General features: G+C 35.9%; 1 protein-coding gene across 2 annotated transcripts; it reads right to left on the reverse strand.

The window, feature by feature from the left end:
• Positions 1-427: 427 nt before the first annotated feature.
• LOC113067834 (hepatic leukemia factor-like) lies at positions 428-14,915 on the reverse strand. 2 transcript variants are annotated; one of them, XM_026240313.1, is made up of 4 exons: positions 14,600-14,915; positions 12,201-12,557; positions 5,307-5,518; positions 428-4,426 (listed from the first exon to the last, which is right to left on the reverse strand). In XM_026240313.1, exons 1-4 carry the CDS (start codon positions 14,712-14,714, stop codon positions 4,211-4,213), a joined length of 900 nt encoding a protein of 299 aa, XP_026096098.1. In that variant the 5' UTR covers positions 14,715-14,915; the 3' UTR covers positions 428-4,210. The 2 variants fall into 2 exon arrangements, with proteins under 2 accessions (XP_026096098.1, XP_026096097.1); XM_026240312.1 differs by having other exon boundaries at positions 14,594-14,914.
• Between the last annotated feature and the right edge of the window lie 9,786 nt (positions 14,916-24,701).

A 24,701-nucleotide genomic window follows, 5' to 3' on the forward strand; every position in this document is an offset into this window, starting at 1 on the left:
TGAGTAAAACTGCTTATTTTGAATAGAAATTGGTAAAGAAATGTACCTTTTAGAGGCAAATGTATTAGCAAAGTAATCGAAATACAAAAAAGTATATGTATATATATTTAGAAGTATTTTTTTATATAGTAAAACATATTACATGTTATTGTTATATTATATTTTGTTTCATGTTATTTTATTCTATTTTATTGCATTATTAATAATATTATTTACGTACTCAAATAATGTTTTGGAGTGATTTATCAGTGCATGTTATTCCTATAAGAATTGTTATTATTATTATTTTAATCAAAATGTAACAACATACCCTGATTTCAATCATTCCTGATTGTTTTGTTTATTCATTTTCTAAAAGCATGGAACATATGCAGGCTAATGTCTAGAATTCAGACAAACCAAGTTATGAAAAAAGACAATCACAGACTTTGAGAGAAAAACTGAAGTCTTTATTGGACACTAAATGTACAGAGAAACAAGGAGTCAAAAGGTGGCAGCATTCTGCTTCATTCGCGTGACACACAAGCTCAAACATCTCCAGTCTCTCTCATAGACTGTCTGCAGGTGTTGCCTTCAATACGGCGGTTTTATTTCTATTCGAGACGAACCGTCTGAGTTTGTGTCGAATAAGGGGTGGATTTCGGGGTCAGTCTGATTGGAGCAGCGCGCGAGCCCTTTCCACGCGGGTCCGATCCGGTCCAAGTAATATAAGCTTTAAAATGTGTCTGGAATCGTGTGTGGTAATTCAAGGCACTGGACTAAACAGGTTCAATATGGTTATAGGTTCCTTTCAAGACTGAGGTAGTGAGTTTTACCAAAGAAAGTCAATTCACAGAATCTCACTGCTGTGTCCCAGAAAACAGGGAATAGACTACTGCCAAAAATGAATTTATAAGATGATGCATATGGCCTTTAAAGTAAGATTTGCTATGTGGGCTAATCAAACTGTCCTGGGGTGCGTTTCCCAAAAGCATAGTTGCTAACTAAGTTAGCAACTTTGTTTGTTGCAATACAATTTCCCATTGCCAACCAAGTTGCTAACAGGTTAGCAGCTATGCTTTTGGGAAACGCACCCCAGCTCGAGATGTTTCTGGTCTGACGCTGCTTTCACGTGCTATCGTAAATGTCTAATTTCTGAAGTTGGGTAAAAACGAATTAATCGAGTTCAGCTGCTTTTATGTCGAAAGAAATGTATTATTATGGTCTACTGCTTAAGAAAATCTTCTAAAAGCCTAAATGTATTCGATATTTTATAAATACCCAACATATTATGAATAAAATCTGGTTTGTTTACAATCCTCAATATCGAGATTATAAGATTGCTACTTTGTTCTTAAATTTCAGAGAAATATGATGCTTTCGCTGTGTAAAATACACAATACACACCAATTTGTTATACGTCAATATGAAGGTAGGCTAAGGAATGCGGCCATATTTAATTACTTTTTTCAGCGTAAATTCGCGGGCGAAATCCAGTCATTCGTGATAGAGAAAACGTTTATTTACTAGTTGGTTAGGCTACATGATGTATGCTATGATTTCTGTGTGAGCGATGCTTTAGCCTGTATGTTACTTGACAATTGAAAATGGATATTTCGCTCTTTCCTCCGCCATGTTTAAAATGATTCAATCATAAATACAACCTGATACGCAGTCCAATTTGTTCATATTTACGGTAATTTTGATAGCACATGAAGGAACCATAAATGGTGGCCTAGGAGTCAAACCTATTTAACCTGAGATTACTTTCTTGTCTAACAAGTAGAGGAAACAGATTGGTGAAACGCTGAAAACTGGGTTGGGTTGTCCTCACGCCCTCAGGGAGGTAATTCCGGGGGTCATTATTCACGAGAAGGGGTTTGGCTTAATCCTGGATTTATTTCAGTTTTGCACAGATAGAAACAGTCTACACAGGGCTTTATACACGCATCTCACATCTGCATTTATGCAACAAACAAACAGACACAAGGAATAAAATCAAGGGAAATTAAATGAAACATTGCTGCCCCATCAATCTTCGATAATACAAATCTGTGCACCTCTCAACTTTGGCCTGAACTGGGGCAGACGAGGACTTTAAAAAGGTAACCAGCGCATCAAACGCAACTTCTGACCTTTGATCAGAAGTCCTGGATTTAAACCCTGTAACTTCTAATAGAATAAACAGAATAAAAACTGATCTCAGAAACTCTTACGAAACCTTGCACTCAAACCCCTTCGACAGCAAGACTTTTCTAACATTCAACCAAGCGAAATCTCTCAGAGACGCCGCACTTAACATTCAATATCAACACTCTGCCGACTCCATTATAGAGACCAAAAAAGCATAGCCTTTAGATTTCCATTCAAAGAACCAATAGCAATACTGTAAAATGCTCTGCAATGAAACACAGCATCAAGAGTGTGAGTTAAGACTGAGGAATTGCAGCTCCTCTCGATAGGAAAAAAACTACTGATGTACAGAACACAGCTATAAATATAAGTTATATATTTCATTTTTATTAGGAGTTATGGTTCGAGGTCCGGCTGCTAGCGTTCCCTGAGACAGAATACTAAAGGCTATTTGAATATGAGGGTGCAGAAGGTTTTTAATGCCCAAAATAGAGGAAATGATGGCGGGTTTCGCATTAACTCCCAGTTATATTCTTTATAATATATCAAAACACTATGTCACTTAGCTCTGAATAATAGATATATATGTAAGCTATCATATATTTCTGGTTTTGTTGTGCCTTGAAAATATTCAGACGGTATTATATAGGAAAAATACTGTACAAAAAAGCAACTTAGAATAGATTTCATATATATATATATATATCAACTCTGTTTTATCAATAAATCTGTGTGCTGTATCTTTTGGTCTGCAGTAAACAAACTGATTTCAACCACAGTATTCGAGACAACACCGTCCTGCTCAACGAACGCCTCAAAACCTCTTAAAACACATTCATTACAGTCATACACCCGACAGAAACGCGAAGCTACGAAACTAAAAGAAAGAAAATAAATCACTACAAATATCTGCTAGTGCAGACAAATATTCTAATGCATGCTCTGGGTAAAAAAACAAAAACAAATAAAAATAAAAAGACAGGATAGAATAATCATCCATCCTAAAAAAGAAGGGAAAAAAAGAAAATAAAAAGACCCATTTACAATTAGATTCAGGCCGCAGCTCTGAAACAAAAGTCATGCTGAAATATCCAATGAAACATTAAACAATCAGGAAAAATTACTATACAGCCATAACAATAAGAACAGCTACAACAATAGTAGTAATTAACAACTGAATATTTTTGAAAAAATTTCTTCCATTCAAAAAACAAAAACAACAAAAGTCCATAAATATATCAGGCAGATTATAGTGTAGGTAGAAACATTGCACCAGATCAGATTGTGAAACACGCATTAGTGCAGGGAGTTAGAGCGAGACAGAAAGCATTTTTGGAGGGAAAGTTTCGAAGGGAAAGTTTCCGCACTACAGCGGAAATGATGGCGCTATGGTACAGGCTAGCTTACATTTCATGTGTTTTGCCCTCTGAAGAGATTCAGGCTTATTGCTCCATGGACAATGTGGGAAAGACGCCAAAAACTACGCTGGTGTTGGTTTAAAAGAAATGGTCAAATAAAACAGACAAAACACACAGAACAGGAAAAGAACAAAACAAACATCATGTTCTGATGCTAGCTAGTGTTTTACACACTTCACAGAACGAAAGGTGTCGGTGCGTTACAGCTATTCAACTAAAATACATTAATATACACAAAAAGAAGCTCGGGCAACAGGAAGTGGGTGGAGCCTCCGGGAAAAGGGGGTGGGGTCGAGCGGTTGATTGACAGACAGGAGGGTGAGCGGCGAGGAAAATATTTATAAGTCTGTGTTACAGGTGTACAAAACACTCCAGAGAAAACCATTTCCAGACAAACGATCCATCGTTGGTGAAGGAATAAACGGACGTATGGAACAAATGAAAGGAAAGCGAGAGAAGTGAATGTGTGAAACTACACGAGGAAAAACACACGCATGAAATACACAATCAAGTAAAGAATGCAAACTGGGTTTGTAAAGAGAAAAGTGAAAAGAGAAACGTGAAAAAAAGGAGAGGAGAATTTGTCGCCTCTTAAAGAGGCACGCAGAAGTCCCTTGGGGTTGGTGGTGGGCGAGGGGCGTTTGTGGAGGTGGGCGGGGTTTGTGTGGGGTGGGAGGGGCTCACAGAGGGCCGTGTCGCGCCTCGTATTTGGCCAGAATGTTCTTACAGCGGCCGAGTTCCTTCCGCAGGTCGGCCACTTCCTGTCTGAGCGCCGTGTTTTCTTTCTCCAGGAATCCCGCGCGGATGGCGATCTGGTTCTCTTTCAGCCGACGAGCGTCGCGGGAGCGTTTGGCTGCGAAGTTGTTCTTTCTGCGCCGTGCCCAGTATCTGTCGTCCTGTGTGGAGATGGAGAGAGAGAAACACATGAAAAACCAGTTATTCATTTTGTTATTAATATTAATTTTTTGTGTTCATTTTGACAGCAAATTTTGATTTAGTTTTAGTCGACATGCCATTTAGTTTTAGTCATCTGAATTGTTTTAGTTTCAGTCAAGTTTTAGTCAACTAAATATCATACAATTTTAGTTGACTTAATTTGAAGTAGATTTAGGCGACTAAAATCTAAAGGGTTTATTTAAATTGTAATGCATTATTTATTTATTTATTTATTCTGTTTTGTTTATTTTAGTACATTAGTTTAAGCTAAAGCTTCTAAACGAAATGAAATAAAATACATTTTTTATTTTTAAATTGACATATGTTTTATATTTATTTGCTTTATATGTTTTATATTTATTTATAAGTTAACATTTATGTTATTCCAATTAATGAAGAATATTTTTATGATTATATTTTTTATTTTTTACGCACAGCATCACATTTTCCTGCGGTTAGATCAGGACGCTACAATGTGCTTAAGACATTGAGACTGAGTCCGACTGTTTTTCTTCCCAAATTGTCCTTCCTTAACATTTCCATCTCGTTTTTATTCGTTAACAGAAATTAGATTATATTTTAGTTTTTGTCTTTGTCATTAAAAACTGTTTTTTTTATTTTTTTTATTGTTATTGTCTCGTTTTCATCGATAAGAAAAAGTTGTTCACGAAAATTATGACACAAATAATCCTTCAACGAAATGAACACTGTTGTTTGAAATTTCCGATGGTGACAAAATTGTATTAAATATTCTATTCCGTAAAAAAACAGTCACATGGCTCGTGACGAACTCTCTGATTGGCTGCTCTCTGTGCGTCATGCTTCGCTATTTATGTTTACCTTCAGGTCTTCTGGAATGAAGACCTTGCGCGCCTTCTTGATCATAGGCTGTGGCTTCAGCTCCTCTGCTGAGAATTTGCGCTTGCGTGGGTCGAATATTTCTTGTCCCGGGACGCTGGAGAGGGCGAGGTCGGCGGGGTCGGGCTCGTACCTGACCGGAACCTGGATGGAGTCTGGATCTATGGGACTGGGTGTGTCACGCGAAGGGAGAACTGAGGGAGAAAGACAGAGAAGAGAGAAAACCATTCAGGGTTTGTTTAAACATGTCGATTAACATTATAGAAAGGAAACTTGCTCAGCAAGAAAAAAAAGTAGCATAATCAAAACGTTAGCATTAATATAAATGCTTATTAGACTAGAGAAATGTATTTTAAAAAGTAAATCCTGTTGATTTTTGGTTATGTGCAACACCAAAGGACACATGAACCCCTTATAGACACACATATTTACAAATATTTTATATGTTTTGATTCAAATTATCATAATACCTAAATAAGTAAAACTGATGAATAAAATAAATAAATAAATAAATGTAAATAAAAAAAAAAAATTATATATATTAGTTTTATAGTTGTTTATCACTACTAAGTAACCATTATAATAAAAATAAGAATATTTATATATGTTCATAACTAACAATATATATCATTATAATAACTATAATACAATTTATTATATATTATGAAAATAAATTATTATTTATATTTTTTATTAATATTTTATAATTGTTTTATAGTGTAATTTATACCACCAATAAATAATATGAATATTAATGTTATACATAAAGTTTTATGATTTATATAATTGTATTTTTACATATTATTTATATGTATTGTATATTGTTTTTATTATTAGTTGATGTCTTATTATATAATTTGAACTACAAAATGGTAATATGATTTATAATGATTTTATAAATACAGTACATTTACTTATATATACTATTACACATAATAACACAAGTTTAACTGCATGTGAAGCAGACAATCTGAATCACACAACCAGATTATATAATAAAACTCAAAAGCTGTTTGTCCTTCATGAGCTGCAGCAGCGTGAGAGTGAGAAGCTGTACAGAAACACACAGCAGGGGTCAGAGGTCACAGCTGTAAGAAATGGGAGGTTTTTTCAGAACCCAGATTGCTGTTTAAGCTTGACAAAGGTCTTTCTCTATCTCTCTGTGTGTGTGTGTGTATGTGTGTGTGTGTGTGTGTGTGTGTGTGTGTGTCCCTGCCAGATTACAAACAAGTAGACAGTAACTCATGAACTACTCTATCGAAACTGACCCGATCAAGACGAAAGTGCAATGTAATGATAATATCTTTACTGCCTTTAAAAGATAATATTATGCATGTTCATGCTTATGAGACAAAATCCTATAATAATGTTGATAATAATAATAACAACAACAAAAGTAACAGCCTTATTAATAATAATATTTATATGGTATTATAGAGTATAATAATGAGTGACTGTTTAGGGTCTACTAGTAGGATAAGAAATATTCAAGACAATACATGGTATATAAGAATAAATTCATAATAAATATTACTATAAATCAATAATAATAATACGTATTAAGTAATATAACCTCTAATAAAACATATAATAACATATTTATTATGCATTAAATATAATACTATTCTAGCGGAGCGCTGACGCAGTGAAAGCATGTGAGAGTGTTCAGGGGTGTGACCGTGACCGTCCCATGAACCCCGGCCCCTTCACTTCCTCAAACACACACACACACACACACACACACACACACACAGAGAAGGAAGGAAGGGAGGTGTCTGTGTCTTTGGGGAAGTGGACGGCTGCAGGAACAAATCCCCCTAACAAGCTCTATTTTAACCTGTGATGAGAGCAGTGATAGAGCGCTGAGCAGCTGTTAATGTCTTCGACTCATTTGACAAACAGATACTGTTTACTGTACAGAAACACCTCAAAACACACCAAAAAGAGACGTGTAAATATATGTGTAGTACATGCACATTTAATGAAATCAAGGGAAAAAGTAGAAGACCAACGTAGATAATAACAATAAAAAAAATTGTTATTGATAATATTATAAATAATAATAATAAAATTAAATACAGTACACAATGTCTCTATCCAAATAAAAAACTAATATAATGCAATACAATATGAAAACAAAGTGACTGGTGACAAAGTGTCCAATAATTATAATATTTAATTTTGAATACATTATATATATAATATAATAATATATATATATTTTTAGTTAATGTTTCATTCATTTTGTTGCGAGTTTCTTTCACTTTTAGTAGTTTATTTTAGCAGTTAATGTCTATATATATGTATATATATATATATATATATATATATATATATATATATATATATATATATATATATACATAAATGAGATGTTGGCTTGCTAACTTGCTAATGCTAGTTTTTTTTATCAAGTAAATGTATGTTTTACTTCAAGCAACAGAAATGCGTTTTGATACATTTTAGTAAAATAAAAATTTAAATAACATTTTTCCTTTTTTTTTTTTTTTTTTTTATGGGTCTCTCTCTCTAGTTTTTATCAATTTATCACAAATAATAAAAAATATTAACAGCTTTTATAAATTTTAACTTCAGTTTAATTTGTTATTTCAGTGCATAAAGTTTATTAAAATGAGGAATGTTTGCAACTTGGCAACAACCAGAAATAGATCAAAGTTGATTTTTTGAGTTCAGTGAGTGTTTTCACTTATTCTAAATGTATATCAAACTCACTAAACATTCTCTGTATTCAGTTTCGTTTAAATGTGTTGTGGAGAGTTTTAAGGAGCAGCAGACTGCAGATAAGAGCCTCTAAGAGGATTCAGTGCGAGGAGCAGCTTCTCATTGGCTGTGTGCTTCTGGACTGATCCACGGTGCAGGACTTCATCCGATCAGGAATTCTGATCTTTCCTGAAAACACTAAATCCCTCTGAAGCCGCCAGCAGCGAGGAAGAGCTTCGGGAAGCCTGCTTTGTTTAGAACCTTTTTTATTTGAAAATATTTTAAATAAAAATAAAAACAAAAATTGCGTAATGATGCTGAAAATACTTTGATGGCATGAATAAATTACATTTTACAATATATTGATATAGAAAACAAATATTTTTAATAGTGATAATATCTCACAATTTTACAAGTTTTACTGTATTTGTAATCATATAAATGTAGCCTTGGTGAGCAGAAGAGATTTTTGGAGGTGTCAGGACATTTATTTATTTATTTATTTTTTATTATTGTTTTTAACTTTTATTTTATAAAATGTTTTAATTCACTAACTTGTTCATTCACATCCATATGGAATAATAAAAAAAGAATATATAATATTTTAATTAAATGTAATACATATATTGAAAATGCCAAAATATATTAGATACATATAATATTAAATAATACATTACATATAATTTATCACACAATACATTTTAAGAAATATTTAATATTATAAAATATAAAATATTTGTATTAAGTTCTCTGAAAACAATGTGGAAAAAATGTATAAACGTTGCTTAATTTAGTAAGGTTATTTAATTAACATATAATTACATTTTCATTTTATGAACCATGGTTGAAGAACTATTAAATCGCATTATAAATCATAATATATCAAATATATAATATTAAATACATAGAGTATTACATAAAACAATATAAATTAATATGTTTACATTTAATATTGAAAAATACGAAATATTCTTATTAAGTTCTCTGAAAATAAATTAGAAAGAAAAGTTAAAAAACTTTATTTATGTTGATTATTTAATTAATTATTTTATAAACCATAGTGGAAGAATAGTTCATGTATTAATATTTCTTAAATAATTTATTAAATTATTAATATGTGAATATATTTTAATAAATATCAAATACATATATTATTAAATAATATATTTTAATACACATATTATTGTATTAAAATAATCTGAATATAAAGTATATTCAATATTACATTAATATTATTAAATTAATAATAATATTGCAAAAAAATTCTTAAGTTCAATCAAGAATAAAATAATAATAATAATAATAATAAAAACAAGTTTGGATGGCTCTTCATTTGCAATATTTATATTAAAGAATAATTAGACAAAATTAATTGTGCCAATTAATTACTGGGAATTGCAATCCAGTCAATTCTTTCTAAAATAAACTCTGAATTTCGCTCAAGCCTGCAAAACAACAGTAGGTGATTGCAGCCTACATCCCAAAACACAAGCTCTGTAGTGAAAACACTTTTATCTCTGTTTCCCTCAGGAAAGGCGTGTGTTTTCGGCTCAAGCGCACGTGAATCGGCACGACGCAGGCAATGTGAGTCTCATTGAGAACATACTGTACTTCTGCTCGAGAAACACACACACACACACACGGGTGGGAGGGGCGGGGCGTGTCAGCGAGCGAGGGGCGGGGCCTAATCATACCGCCTGGAAAGGAATGGGAGGGGCGTGTCATTCGCTCTCTCTGTGGCACACGCGGACGCATGTGTTGATCACATGGACGCGCACGCTGCTTTGAGAACGCGCTGGTTTCACGTGAGCCGAAATGTGCAGAATAGAGCCTGAACTGTCCATCTAGACATAAAACACACACACATGTAAATGCGCATGCAAAACCGCGGTCAGACGCTTTAACAGCATCGCTTGTGTTCCTAACTAATATATTTCAAGCCTATAAACCGAGAATTATAGAGACATTATAGAGACTCTTCTGTCTCTGTAAGCAGGCAGAGGGTTACTGTACACACTCTACACTTTTATTCCCTTGAAGTGGCTATAAAGTCTGCAGGTTGTTGCAAATCCTGGCAGATTTATATTCTCAACTGCTTTCAGATGCATCAGAGGATGAGTCTGCTGTCAAAACATGCCTGGTTCAATATTTCACCCAATCAGAATAAGGAGATAGAAATGTCATTGATATTTATACACATGATATAGAACCTTATAAAAAAAGAAAAAAAAGTTGATATTAAAAAAAAAAAAAGTTTGCAATGACATTTACAAATATGATTTAATTTATGCATGTAATTAAATAGAACAATATTTTTTTTCAGAATTAATTTATTCAGAATGCCATATATGTTATATATTAAATAAATACATTTAAATACAAAAAAAACATATATTTTTACATTTTAATAAATTTTTACATTTAAATAAAACAACTAATATTTTTTTATATTAAACATAAAAAATATTTGTAATATTTTAAATAAAAATAACACAATATATATGTTTTTTATATATATAATAAATTCTTATCAAGTTTTTAAAAAGGTTTTGATGGCCTTTGAGATTATTCATTTCACTTTATTTTTAATCAATAAAAGAAGATTTTATAAACCCTTACACTAAAATATATTAAACTGTCAACTTGTCTCTTAACATCCAAAATGTCAATAAAATGTTATAGAAATATATTCCTCATATGTGAATAAATTAATCTACTGAAACTTGTCGAAACGATGTTTCACTATTATATTATAATATATTATTACAAATTATATAATGTAAATTAGTGATAATTAATTATATCAATTTGTAAATAAAAGAAACAGACTTGTTAGGATTTTTCTGAAAAGTACATAAATAAATAATAATAAATTATTGTAATTGCATATTATTTATATTCCTTGGTAGAATTTACTGTGCATTTAATTGATGTTAATTTATGTTTGCTTGCATATTTATTTATTAATTAAAACTGTTTAAAAGGTTTCATTGTAATTCAGTAATGGGAATTCAGGGTGAAATTGTGCTTAATTACTATTGTTGCAATACAAAAAATGGTAATGTCATGAAAATATGCTTGATTTTCTTCATGCATAATACTATTATTTTTACTCGTTTTGATTTTGGAGATTAAATGGACCATGTTTTGTAGGATTTACACAAATGATCTCCATTTATGTATGCTGGAGTGTGTTGTGTTTGTTTGTCATTGCTCATCCATGCGTGTTTAAATATAACATCCATAAACTATCTGCTGTAGTTTGGTGTGTAACAGGATGAATGTCACATTCATTCCTCTCACATTAGCCATAAAACATACATGATTTAATGCACTAACTGCATTTACACAAATTAAAGGCGTAACGCATGTTGTCGGAAATTTGTCACGACAGGTTTAATGGCTTTCAAAGCGTGTGAAGTATGTGTGAAAGTCAGTGGTTCATGAAGGCATGTCTGATCAGTGTGACGGGTGACTCTGACGGCTCCTCCTGAGCTGTCAGTCACGTCTGGCCAGAACTAAACGCTGTGATGCATACGAACGCACTAGTGCAGCAAACACCATCACTATTTATTTGTTTCACATGACCTGTACCTTGTGCATGTGCAAACCATCTATGGCTTTTCTTACAAAATCTGCAACGTCAAATGAATTCAGATGCACATTCTTCCTCTTTTCCTCTAGAGAAAAACAGGCTTCGGTTGATCTGAAAGGTGGCAGAGATAAAGCTTCCAACACAGCTGCGAGTGAACATGATCCTCAAACACCTGACCACATGGACTTCAGCCAAACACACAGTAGTCGCCGCTGAGCGAAGTCCAAGGAATCTGACGGACGCTTGAAAACTCCACGACAGACGCTTCAGGTTTGGATTATAACACTGTTGAATCTATAAAGCTCTACAGAGGTCAGACAACACTGATGATTAACCAAAGCGACATGCAGAAGATGATAAACAAGTAATGGTTCTTTATTTGCACCGATGATTCCATGAAGAACCTGTTCATTCCACCGAGGGTTCTGAAGATTCTAAATATGTTCTAAATACAGTTTTCGGAACTGTCCACTCAAAGGTTCTTTTTGGAACCAGAAATGGATCTTCTATGGAAAAGCCGCTTTGTTTAAGAGTGTAGGTGAACAGAAACAGATGGGTACCTGCTCTGCTGGGACTCTGGAGGCAGTTCTGGCCCCCGATGCCGGAGTGAACGGACGTGGCTGTCCGGTTACTGAGATCCACCACCGAAGGCGTGGGCGGGGCGGAGGGCGGCTGCTGCGGCGGCTGCTGCTGCAGGGGCTGCTGGGAAGGCTGGCTCTGCTCGCTCCCAGGGTTGGCGGGAATATTGTTCTCCAACAGAAACTCCTCTAAATCCATATACTCCAGCTGGAAGTTGTCGCCATCATATGACAGGGTCTTGTCCCACAGCGTCGGGCCCAAGAAGGCAGACTGAGGAGTGTTGATGGCATTTCCATCCTCTTCCAACTTCTTCTCCTTCTCTTTCTCTTTCCCAAACCCTGGAGGAACAAGATGGAGGTGTTATAGTCACTGTCCGGCTAAAACATTATCACTTTGTAATCGTTCATGTGTATATGTGTTGTGATGCATGCCGATTTTAATGAAAACATTGCAGTATTCAAGTCATTTTTCACTCTCATTTCACTGTGCTTAATTGACATATTAAAAATATTCCTTATCTTTTTTTATGCAAACTATTATTTATTACACCTTTGTGTTGTCCCAAATCTGCATATATATATAATTGTAATAAAGTAATAAGACTTTGGGGTTAAAATAATTACTGCATGTTTAATAGTCATAATTTTGCTATGCAAACATACCCATGATAATATGATTTATCTTCTTAATACAAAATGGTGATATATATTACACATCTGTGTTGTTCCAAGACTTAATTTATTATGATTTGAATAAATAAATTAATTTATTAAAGTAACTTTACACTGTAATGCGAATAATGAGAATTTTGGGGTAAAAATGGGCTTGTTTTCCTTAATTTAACAATGAAAAATATATTTTTTTTTAATGGAAATTATTTTGTATTATTTATCAAACATTTATGTTGTCCCAAACCAACAATTCATTTAGACTGATTTTAATAACAAAAAAAGTTATGAAAATGTAAATTTCACAATGCAAAAACTCATTATGAAAATATGCTTCCTCATGCAAAATATTTTATTTATTTTCCCCCCAAAAGGCTTTGACTTTCATTTTCACTAAAGAAGGAAATTTGAGCTTTACTTAAGACACTTATTTTTCATATAACAAAAGTGGCAGCTCGAGTTCCTTAAAAAAAAGCACCACAGAAGTATCAACATTTGATTCAGTTGAAATCATTTTACGCAGCTTTTTACTACATGCACTGCTCCAACGCATTTTAGTGGCCCATAACACATTATTGCACTCTGTTCAAGGTCTTCTGAACTCATATGACAGCGCAGGCTCTTATGCTTTTTGTGATTTTGTGCTCAGCCCGGGAAACAAATGGCTATTTCTCAGCACTTCTCCAGAGAAGAAAGAACATACAGTTTTACAAAGAATGACATGAGAGTGAAGAAACCGGGTGATCCAAAAACGCAACCAAAAAAACATTTATTTTGCAAACTGGAGAAAACAAAAAAACAGCATGAATATGTTATATCTTGACAATGCACGACCTTCATATGGGTATCCAAAGATAAAACAGCCTTTTATTTACACTGTAAACGTGTGATGAGGATTGAGGACAATCAGAGCCTCTCAGTAGCGCCCTCTATAGGGAACTATAAGCACAAATCATCTCCATTGCGTGCGAACTTTATTATCCAAATAAAGTCAGTATCAGTTGAGCAGACTCTGCTTATTCATTCTCTATGTGAGTAAAAGCTTAATAAACAGTAAAATATGCGTAGAAAAAGATTTTGGAAAAAAAAATCCAAGTCCAGGCACTCAATAGGATGCAAAAGTTAAAAAGCCTTTAATAGTTGGGCTAAAGCATTGTTGGTCACCAACACCCTGATGAAGGCCAATTGGCCGATACGCGTTGGTGTTTTAATGCTTTAGCCCAACTATTAAATGCTTTTTAACTTTTGCATCCTATTGAGTGCCTGGACTTGGATTTTTTTTCCAAAATCTTTTTCTACATTTAACCCTTCCAAGAGCACCAGAGGATACAAGGGATTCCAGCAGCGCTCCAGTTCTCTTTTGTCTAGTAAAAATACGCGTATTTTAAGCAGTTAACATCATGCATTCCGGCTAAATTCACTGCGCAAAGGATCTGCGTTTGCGCGTAAAATGAATACATTGCACTGCAATGCAATGCAAATATCAACGTAAATATGATAATAAATATAAATTAACATCTAAAATCACACCAGAATTCAAATCAGTTATAAATGACAGCATGCATGCATGAGCAGGTACTGAAAAACACCGTGACGTGATGCGCGTTTACGCGCAGATTATAATGAAAGCAAAGCGCGCACCGCGCCTGACACCCAACAGCTGATGCAGAAGACCATTTAAACTCTCCAAAGCAACATCCACATACCTTTACCTTCGTCGTGGTGGAAGGGCAGCTTCATGGGGTTCTCCAGCAGGGATTTCAGGACGCCGTGGGTCGGAGGTAGGAAAGTTGGGTTTATAGAAAGAGGTCGAGACATCTTCTCCATCGCGTAAAGGAGAGATCAGTCTTCCAGAAGAAATTGAATTAAAAGGCCAATTTATAAAGAAGAGAGCTCTGCAGTGGGGTGTCGGAATACAGTCCTCAGCCCGTGCGCACTGGAGAGCGGCGGCTGCTCTGTTCTCGCGCGTCCGTGAGCTCGGCTGGCTTCAGCGCAAAAGCGCAACTGATTCGCAATTCCATGTGCGAAGACTGACGTCCGTGACGTCAATGGACAGGCCAAGCTGTTGAATTGAGCCCCGACCAATGAGAGTGCGGGGGCGTGTTCTTCCATTATGGCTCGATATATTGTTGCACGTTCTCGATTTCATTCTTTTTGCGTTTCAAGATTATTACATTGTGACCACAGCAAATGTATTAACCCTGTGCTGTTTAATATCAATAAAAGAATTGAGAGGAAAGAGGAATTGCGAGAGGAAACAAATATTATAACAAAACATTGTTATTTTAGCATTCTTTTTATACTACTATAGATTATGTGTATGTATAGTAATATTTTAATTCACTTTCATTTATATATTTTCTGTTTTAATGTTTAGCAATTTTGTTTTGGACTTTTTTTATGATTCTTATTATTATTAAATATTACTTATTAATTATTTATATATTTAATTTGTTTTGGTTCATTTTAGCTTTTATTTATTTCCATTTAGTAATTTCAGTGATTTGACTGAAACTCAGTTTATCATGGCCATTTTTTATATTAATATTGCATTGAGTAATATTAATAATCAATATAACATTTATGTAATGATATTTATCTAGTTTTATGTCAGTCAACAACCATGCTTTTAGTTTTGGTTAACAATAACAAAACTCTTCCAAACCTAGCGATCTGGATCTCTCTATAGAAGCAGAAGCTGCCTGTTGCCTTACAATGCTGCCTATAGGCAGCTCACTGTGGTTTTGAAGGACAGCTATAGAATGCTTTGTTGAACAACAATTAGAAAGCATATGGGATCACACTCTGAAAAACAAAACGAACAAAGTTGACCTGAATGCATTGGTTTATATTAAGCCCTCCCGCATTCGACCGTCCCTAAACACAAAATCCTCTTCTTGGAATGGCCAGTGCTCCCTGACTACACAGTAACAGGCAGTGCTAGTAACCAGCAGTCAGCAGAAAGAGAACACGCACGCATGTGATTGGTGGAGAGTTGCGTGCGCGGAACGGAACATCCAATCACAGCGAAGCCGGTGCGCAATGCGCTGACTTTAGGAACATCTGGGCAGCGTTCAGCCTTCGGCTGGAACTGACCTACTTTTGTCCAATAGCAGCAGCCAGTCGGTAATTCCGGTGAGATCAGTACGGGCCACGGCACATTGAATGTCATGTGTTCGCGGTCCCCGGTACAGTGAGTCAGTGAAAGCAGCTCCAGCTCTGACTTCACGTCTGCACATTTACACTGATGAGCACAACACCAGAGCTCTTGTGGAAATCAGCTTTCGTCGCCTATTGAGTCCTTAGATATAAAGATGCAATTATACAGTCGAAGGTGAGTGCTTTGAAATGAGGTAGTTATCTACTGTCAAGCAGGTCCCCAAAATTCACCAGCGGCTACTTCGTGAGCGCGCAGGGGCTGTGCGCGTGCACTGGCTGGTGCGTGAGACGGAGCGTGCGACAGAGTGCGCATGTGTCATGCTTAGTAACCGCGGTTGCCACAGCAAAGGACTGTTGTGACGACGCGAGCACAAAAGTAGGACACACACACACACACACACACACACACACACACACACACACACACAAAAGAGAAAGAATGAGCAGTGACAGCAATGAACAGACGCCATGACAACTGCATCATCATCATCATCTTACAGCAGCTGTGAAATCTCACTGTATGCACTAAACACTGACACTGCAGATACAACAGGAGGATAAACCTATCTATCTATCTATCTATCTATCTATCTATCTATCTATCTATCTATCTATCTATCTATCTATCTATCTTTCTATCTATCTATCTATCTATCCATCCATCCATCCAAATCGGATTCTCCAATGTGAGGTCTTGATAGATTCTATTCTATTCTATTCTATTCTATTCTATCATCAAATTGGTTGGGTCGCTGACTCGCACAGATTTAATGATGATGCTTGTGGGGTAACAGTGGCACAGATGGTGGATCTCATCTGTTCCCTGTCCTGAGAGATAAATTAGGAAGCGGAGGAAACTCACTCGCTGCTGAGACTGATGTTTCAGTGAGGTGTCACCTGCATTCCCTCCTGTCTCAGAGAGTATAGCCGACGAAACGACAGATTTCACAATTAAAGAGATGCGCCAGTCTGATAAAAGTCCAATGAAATACAGTGGCCTAGGGTTGTATCACAACCAACGTCTAAATATAGCGAGATTCACTGACTGGCGTCTGTGCCAAATGAAAGGAAGCTTGTTAGGATGCTGTGTTGTGTTGTTTTGTGTTGGGCCCACTCACTCCCCCCACAGGTGCACGACCCTCCGGCTGGAGCGAAAGACCCACGGTCACAGCTCCTGTCCTCTCCGCTTTCCTTTCGCCCTTCACATCCTGCAGCAGCTACTGTATTCATCCTGTGTGAATCACAGAGGGGGGAGAATGGTAAAAATAGACACATTTCTAGTAGGAGTTATGTGAATTCATTCAAGCTGTGGGCCCTTTGCAGCACATACCACAGATAATAAAAGGATTATTGGCCAAATACATGAATGTTACAAACCATAACTGCAGCAATGCATGCCTGTGTCTTTCTTAGTTGCTAAAATACACAAAACTTTTTTGATTTTTAGAAAGAAATTAGTACTTTTTTTTCTTTTTAAGCATGGATGCATTCCCATGATCAGAAGTGACAGTAACGAATGTTAAAATGCTACAAAGGATTTAAAATGTATCACAGTTTTGAAAAAAAGCAGGTCAACTGTTCTCAACATTGATAATAAAAATAAATGTTTTGTAAGCAGCAAATCAGCATATCAGAATGATTTCTGAAGGATCATGTGACATTGAAGACTGTGAAGTAATGATGCTGAAAATTAATCTTTGATCACAGAAATAAATAGCATTTTATAATATATATTCACATAGAGAACAGTTATTTTAAATTGTAATAATAGTTCACATTTTTACTGCACTTTTGATCAAATAAATGCAGCCTAAGTGAACATAATATACTTTTGTCAAAAACAAACTTTCAGGAAAGTGGTTAATTTATTTCGAATTAACTATACTATACTTTCAACATAACTAAACTGACATATAACCATCCTAAATATTTAACAGACCAAGACATTTGGATCTTTATTGCATCTTTAAAGTGCTAGAAAGCAGGTCTAACAAAAGATACTTGTTTGTATAAACTCGATGATCATGTTTCACTCCAGACAATAGAAACATGAGATCACATTATTATCAGTTGAGGAAGAGAAATGGAGATTTTACAGGTACTTCACACTGTCAGATACAGTTTCTTTCCCGTAAAGTCTTTCGTGTGTGTTTTCACCGTCACCTTTTTTAATGCATGAAGAGATGCTTTGCCTTTTTCTATTGCATTGTTTATAAAGTACTGCATTTTTAATATCATTGCCTTTCATGTTCAAAATGAATGTACTATATAATAGATGTTTAATTATACAGAAAACCAAACAGTGATGTCTTTCTTGGAGGTTTTCAGATTTCCAGAGAGATGCTTTTAGAAACACCTTGTTTGTGTTTCTTTTCGATGTTTCCTAGTTAAAGCATTTCCTTTATTGAAGCTCTGTGTTTCCTTCAATGAAAGCAGCTTCGTTCTTTATATTTCTGGTCAGAACCTCCCCTTCGGTTTACAGGTAAAGTCACTCCTACGTGATCAATGAACAAAAGCAGCCAATGAGTTTCTACTTCCGACTCGCGAAGACATGTCAAGCATTCAGAAAGAAAATACGAAATGCAGAAACAACGGTCTGTTCTCTCTCCGCTCTGAAAATTCACTATTTTTAAGCTCGGTAGTTTGTGCTCACGACATTTACTGATGCATTTTCAGATTAATTACTCTCTGTGGTTAGTACTATCACACAAATGAGAGAAAATGATGACACATTATCTGACTAACAGTATAGTTAACCGTTGGAACTACAGGTAACTGTAGATCGTTTTCATAGGCTGCCCCAATTTTCTAGGGAAATTTGAAGGAATTTACAGGACTAGCTCATCCAAAAATGAAAATGTACTCGCCCTCAGGCCATCCAAGATGGAGTTGAGTTTGTTTCTTCATCAGATTTGGAGAAATGGAGCATCGCTTGCTCACCAAAGGATCCTCTGCAGTGAATGGGTGCCGTCAGAATCCATTGGTGAGCAAGTGATGCTACATTTCTCCAAATCTGATGAAGAAATAAGCTCATCTCCATCTTGGATGTCCTGAGGGTGATTTGATGTTACTTGAGTGCGTGTCTGTGTGTATTGTAAGCGACCGAGACTCGACTGTAAACAAATGAACTCTTTGTGTTTGTGTGCATCATGTGATTTTTTCGACTGGCTATTTCTGCCCGATACTTTATCAGCGTGAAGCATGGGTTTGACAAATAAAATTACTCAACTTTGGCAAAAACGTTCTCAGCTGGGCTAATTGCATGTGTGTGTTCCCATGCAGATGTTGGTTCTGATTGTGTTTCTTATGTGGAGTTGATAGCTTCACGTCTCTCAGGGGACGACAGTGGCAGGGCGGTCACTTCCTGCGAGACGACCGGAGGAACAACAACAACAGGCACATTCTCTGTCTCACACACACACACACAGTCTTCTGTGGAGCGTTACAGTCTCGTAGACGTCAGCGAGCGCTGTTACAGGTGTAACTCTTCCTCTCAGTCGTCTGGAGTCTCTGTGGCAGGCTGTGGAAAGACATGCAGTCAGAGCCAGAGCTGCTGTTATGTAACATAATCCAGCACTGGCTCCGCTGCGTTCCAGCAGACTCACGCTGAGATAACACACACGAACCTCCACTGATGTTCATCATCAACCTCGTGACTGTCTGTGCACATACAAGAGGAAAATCATCCATGACATCTCTTTAATATCTCAGCCGTGTCTCCTGGGCAGATCCTCATATTTCTACCGAGAGCTGAGAGGGAGGTTGCAGAGTGAGGGAGCAACTTTTGAACAATATAGGGTTCCTCTAGAACTATAATGATTTTCTATATTTTTTTAATAATAATAATAATAATAATTTTACATTAAAATGTATTACACACACAAACACACAGTGTGGAAGCTCAAGGCCAGATTGGGAAAGTGGGTTATTTTAGGATTTATTTGTCCGGTTCAGCAGTGGGAACTGAGATCAGAGAGCGGAGAAGACGCAGATAATCCTGATTACAGAGAACATCTGACTGCTACACACACACACACACACACACACACACACTCAGAATCTCTCCCTTCTTATGACAAATACCCAGATTTCTATCATGCTATATTGATATTTTTTTCTTTACTGTCAGGGTCGGGGTATATTTTAACTGTATAATCATGTGAAGGACATTTAACCATGGTAAAAATAGAGGTACTAAGTGGATTAACAGTCATTCACTCTTTACTTGTGTTCACGTCACTAAACTTAGGCTGCTAAAACTGAATTAGCATACTGCTACTTTTGAAAAATAGCACTGTTTTAGCTGGATAAACACATACACACACACATGTCAGTTCTTCAGTGCCATCGTTGATTTAGTCTTTCTGCCGACTGCAGCTAGAAGAAGCACAGTACGTACAGATTCATGATGGATTCATGATGGATCATCTCTCATCTGAGGATAGCGCGTCCAAAACACACAGTGCTGCCAGTTTACAGTGAAAATGGCTGTGAAACTGTACATTACATTCTTTTATTAAAATATAATGTTGTCCCTGTGAAAATGAATTTCTAAGATGGTTTCCCTTTTAATGCTTGAATCAAGCAGTGATACAGATACTAGCTCTATATAGAGAGTGTTTTGTAAAAACAAAATAATAATAAAAAAACTGGTAGAAGACAAGTCTAAATTTATTAAACCTATTACCTAAAATTATTCATAAATTTTTAATAAATAGTAAATAAATAACATTATTTTCTTGCAATGTATTTGTATTAAATATGATTTGGTACTTTATTTCTCATTTTTGTAACATTTTAATGCATAAAGATGAATAAAAATTTGTTTAAAAATTATTGTAATTACCTAGGCAGAAATGGGCTTCTATAGCATTCAAACATAAATTATGCTTCAATTACTAAATTGCACAGTTTTATTATAATTATTTTTTTTTTTAATGCAATTCAAAGTTGGGTAAGTGTCAATGGACTAGTATACCTATAAATAAACTTGCTCTCACATTTTCCTCACTCTCGTGTCGTTCTGTGTGGCTTTCTATCTTCAGACGTTTAATCAGTTGGTGATGCTGTAACTTTTCAGGACCTGAAAAATAAAACCCATTTAAGTATAATAACAGTCCATATCCAAGTCTTCTGAAGTCACATGATGCCTTGTGTGATAGAGTAAAAGAGTATTCATTATTTCATGAAAATCTTCCTCACGGCCGTTCTCGTTCACACTTCCACATATTCAAAGGCTGTATTCAGCATTATACGGCCAAAACACTAAATATATGTGTGCATGACACGGATTGTAGAGCTCATTTTCGGGTGACTCATTACTTTAATTTTGGACTCTGTAGGGAGCTCACAAGATCTAAAGCTCTTCACATACGGTGACGTAGTGAAGCTCATGATCACTGTGGATTTCCTTTGGGCTGAACACTGTTTAGTCATAACAGTTCACAGTAAGTTTTCTTCTGTACAATGACTGATTTTCACTACAGGACAGCTCAGCTCTGAACTCGAGGGAGTGAGCGGTTAACCAGCGATTCCCTCAGCTCTCTGGAAGCATCTGATGCCACTGTGCGGCTCAGGGGTCAAATCTTTTAAGAGCTCAAGGTTTGTACGTTCAAATCCCCTGGAAGAAATCGGAAAGATTTATAATGTTCTGCGGTGAGCTGCTGGTGACGTGATTCTCTGTGCTGCACTGCTGCTGCAGCCCTCAGCGCCTCATTGTGTGAAAATCTACTGTGAATAATAATAATTACAATAATAATAATCAATTACTTATTTCACTGCATTCATACCAAAAAAAATAAAAAATAAATAAATAAATATATATATATATATATATATATATATATATATATATATATATATATATATATATATATATATATATATATATATATATATATATGTATGTTTAGAACCTACCAACTAACTAAACGCACTACATCCCCCTCCCCCCATTTCATTACCATCATTTCTATTACTTATCAAATTGTCACTGAGTAATTCCTCAAACCAACACTTTAGGGTAAGTTTATCCAAAAGTGAAAATCAGCTCATGTTTAACTTACCCTCAAAGCATCCTAAGTGTATATGACTTTCTTTTTTCAGACGAATCCAATCGGAGCTATACAAAACAGTTTCCTTACTCTTCCAAGTGTTAGAAAGGGAATAGGTGGGTGTTTTTGTTTGACAGTCCAAAAGTAGTCAAATAAAGTATGCACATCCATAATAAAATGTGCCTCACATGGCTCCAGGGGGTAAATAAAGACCTCCTGTAGTGAATCGATGTGTTTTGTATGAAAAATAACCAAATGTAACATATTATGAATAATTTTTTCTTACTTCTGCTGAAAGTTTCGGGGGATGATGTAAGACGAACGTGCCATGCACCCTTTGAGGGTGAGTAAAACATGGACTAATTTTTATTTTTAGGTGAACTAACTCTTTAAAACTAACTAAATTATTAACTAATAAAATAAAACTCACTCACTCACTGATTTCCAATGGAACAGGGAAAAATAGTGAGTGAGTGAGTGAGTGAGTGAGTGAGGGAGTGAGTGAGGGAGGGAGTGAGTGAGTGAGTGAGTGAGTGAGTGAGTGAGTGAGTGAGGGAGGGAGGGAGTGAGGGAGGGAGGGAGTGAGTGAGGGAGTGAGGGAGTGAGGGAGTGAGTGAGTGAGTGAGGGAGGGAGTGAGGGAGTGAGTGAGTGAGTGAGTGAGGGAGGGAGTGAGTGAGTGAGTGAGTGAGGGAGTGAGTGAGTGAGTGAGTGAGTGAGTGAGTGAGTGAGTGAGGGAGGGAGGGAGGGAGTGAGTGAGGGAGTGAGTGAGTGAGTGAGGGAGTGAGTGAGGGAGTGAGGGAGTGAGTGAGTGAGGGAGGGAGTGAGGGAGGGAGTGATTTCTAGTTTATGGTTTATCAGTTCATGATAACTAACTTTTTGCTACATCTTTCCATAATATAAATCATCAGTGATCACGATTATTGATAGTTAGATAATCAGCAGGATCTAAATGTCCATGAACATTTCATTCCTGCAGGATAGTAATAAGAAGTTGATATCTCAGTAATTGAGCTCAGCCCATGAGCACTGCGAGTTTTCCCATCTCTGTGATAAAAGAGAGATGTGAGAGGAGAGACGGGGAGGTGTGAAATGCCACACGCTCCACTCAGCCAACAACAATCACAGACGGATGATGCAAAGCTGCATTTCAAGTCAATTTCATTAATGTTTCTGCGTGAAAACAGGACTTTTCTTGCTCTGTTTTGCAGCAAAAGTGCTTCATTCTGTAACTTTTAGAAAAGTAATTATTCCTCTATAACTATATAAATACATACATAAATTACATTCTGACAACAGGCATGCTTCTTTCCTGGAAAAAAAAAAATCGTACAGTGTGTGTGTGATTATTCATTTATTTCTGTTAACATTTATTGTATTTCAAGTAACAAAAGTTTGCAATAAATGAAGAGGTATCATATCAGTCCCAAGTTCGGTATGGAGTACTGCAGGGCTCAGTTCTAGGACCGTTGCTTTTCACCCTGTACATGTTACCCTACCCTCAGAATTAATTGATAGATTATTAAAAAAGGGAGCTCTTTAAAACCACTGACATACCTACCTACCTACCTACCTACCTACCTACCTAAGTAATTAACTAAATGTGTTCTGTTCCAGTAATTTTCCCCTGGATTATTCCCAAAGAGTACACTCAGTAACACACGGCACAGGTGCGTCTCAAGTGTCAGGTGTTGGTTTCCACAATAACCCTGCATCTGCTACTTAGCCAATATATATTTCTTTCTCTCTTGTTGCACACACACATACAGGTTTTGAATAAAATCTCAATCTCCCAGTAGACTTATTCACACCAGACAACGTCTCATTACAATGTTGCCATGGCAATATGTGCACTCAGAAAGATTCCCTATCGAGAAGAAAACAGATCAGGATCGATGGCAAGCAGAGAAAATTAGTCTTTCATCAGGGGCCAACACCAGGGTCTGATTAGTTCCTGATTATTGTCCTTTTCAATGAGCCACAGTGTGTTTAGCTCATGAAAAGATGAGAGAGCGACAGATGTAATTGGGTTTGAAGCAGCGCCTGGTTTCACACCCACTGCGTTTCATTAGAGCTGCTTTGCCGTCAACAGGACTGAAGCGGTTTAATCTACAAATGAAAGACGACTGGAGATCTGCTCTATGACCCACGAGCACCAGAGACATCAGATGAAAGCACATGTAAAGATGATAATAATAACTTTTTGTTCAGCATATGATGAGTCACGGATACTAACAAAGTTGAAGCTACATCCAGAAATCAAATCAGTCACATGTATAAACATTTGCTGAGAGAAGAAAATGGCTTTAGAAATAAATATCTTGTTATATTTTCATATCACTGAACATAAGCCATTCCAGTCCAGTCTGTTATACACATTCAAGCTGATATCTGTGGCTGTTTCTCAGATTTTCACATCGTGCCTTATTTATTATTTATTTATTTTTAATATATTGCACCAGAACTATATAGGAAAAGATAACAGGGTCAGAGATTAAAAAGTGATATTTGCCCCCATTCACTTTTGTCGAAGACAGATTTTTTTTTCGAACCATATATCAACATGCAACATGCACATTGTCAAATATATATATAGAAGAAAAT

This window comes from Carassius auratus, linkage group LG28B (assembly GCF_003368295.1).
Source record: "Carassius auratus strain Wakin linkage group LG28B, ASM336829v1, whole genome shotgun sequence".
Taxonomy (NCBI): domain Eukaryota; kingdom Metazoa; phylum Chordata; class Actinopteri; order Cypriniformes; family Cyprinidae; genus Carassius; species Carassius auratus.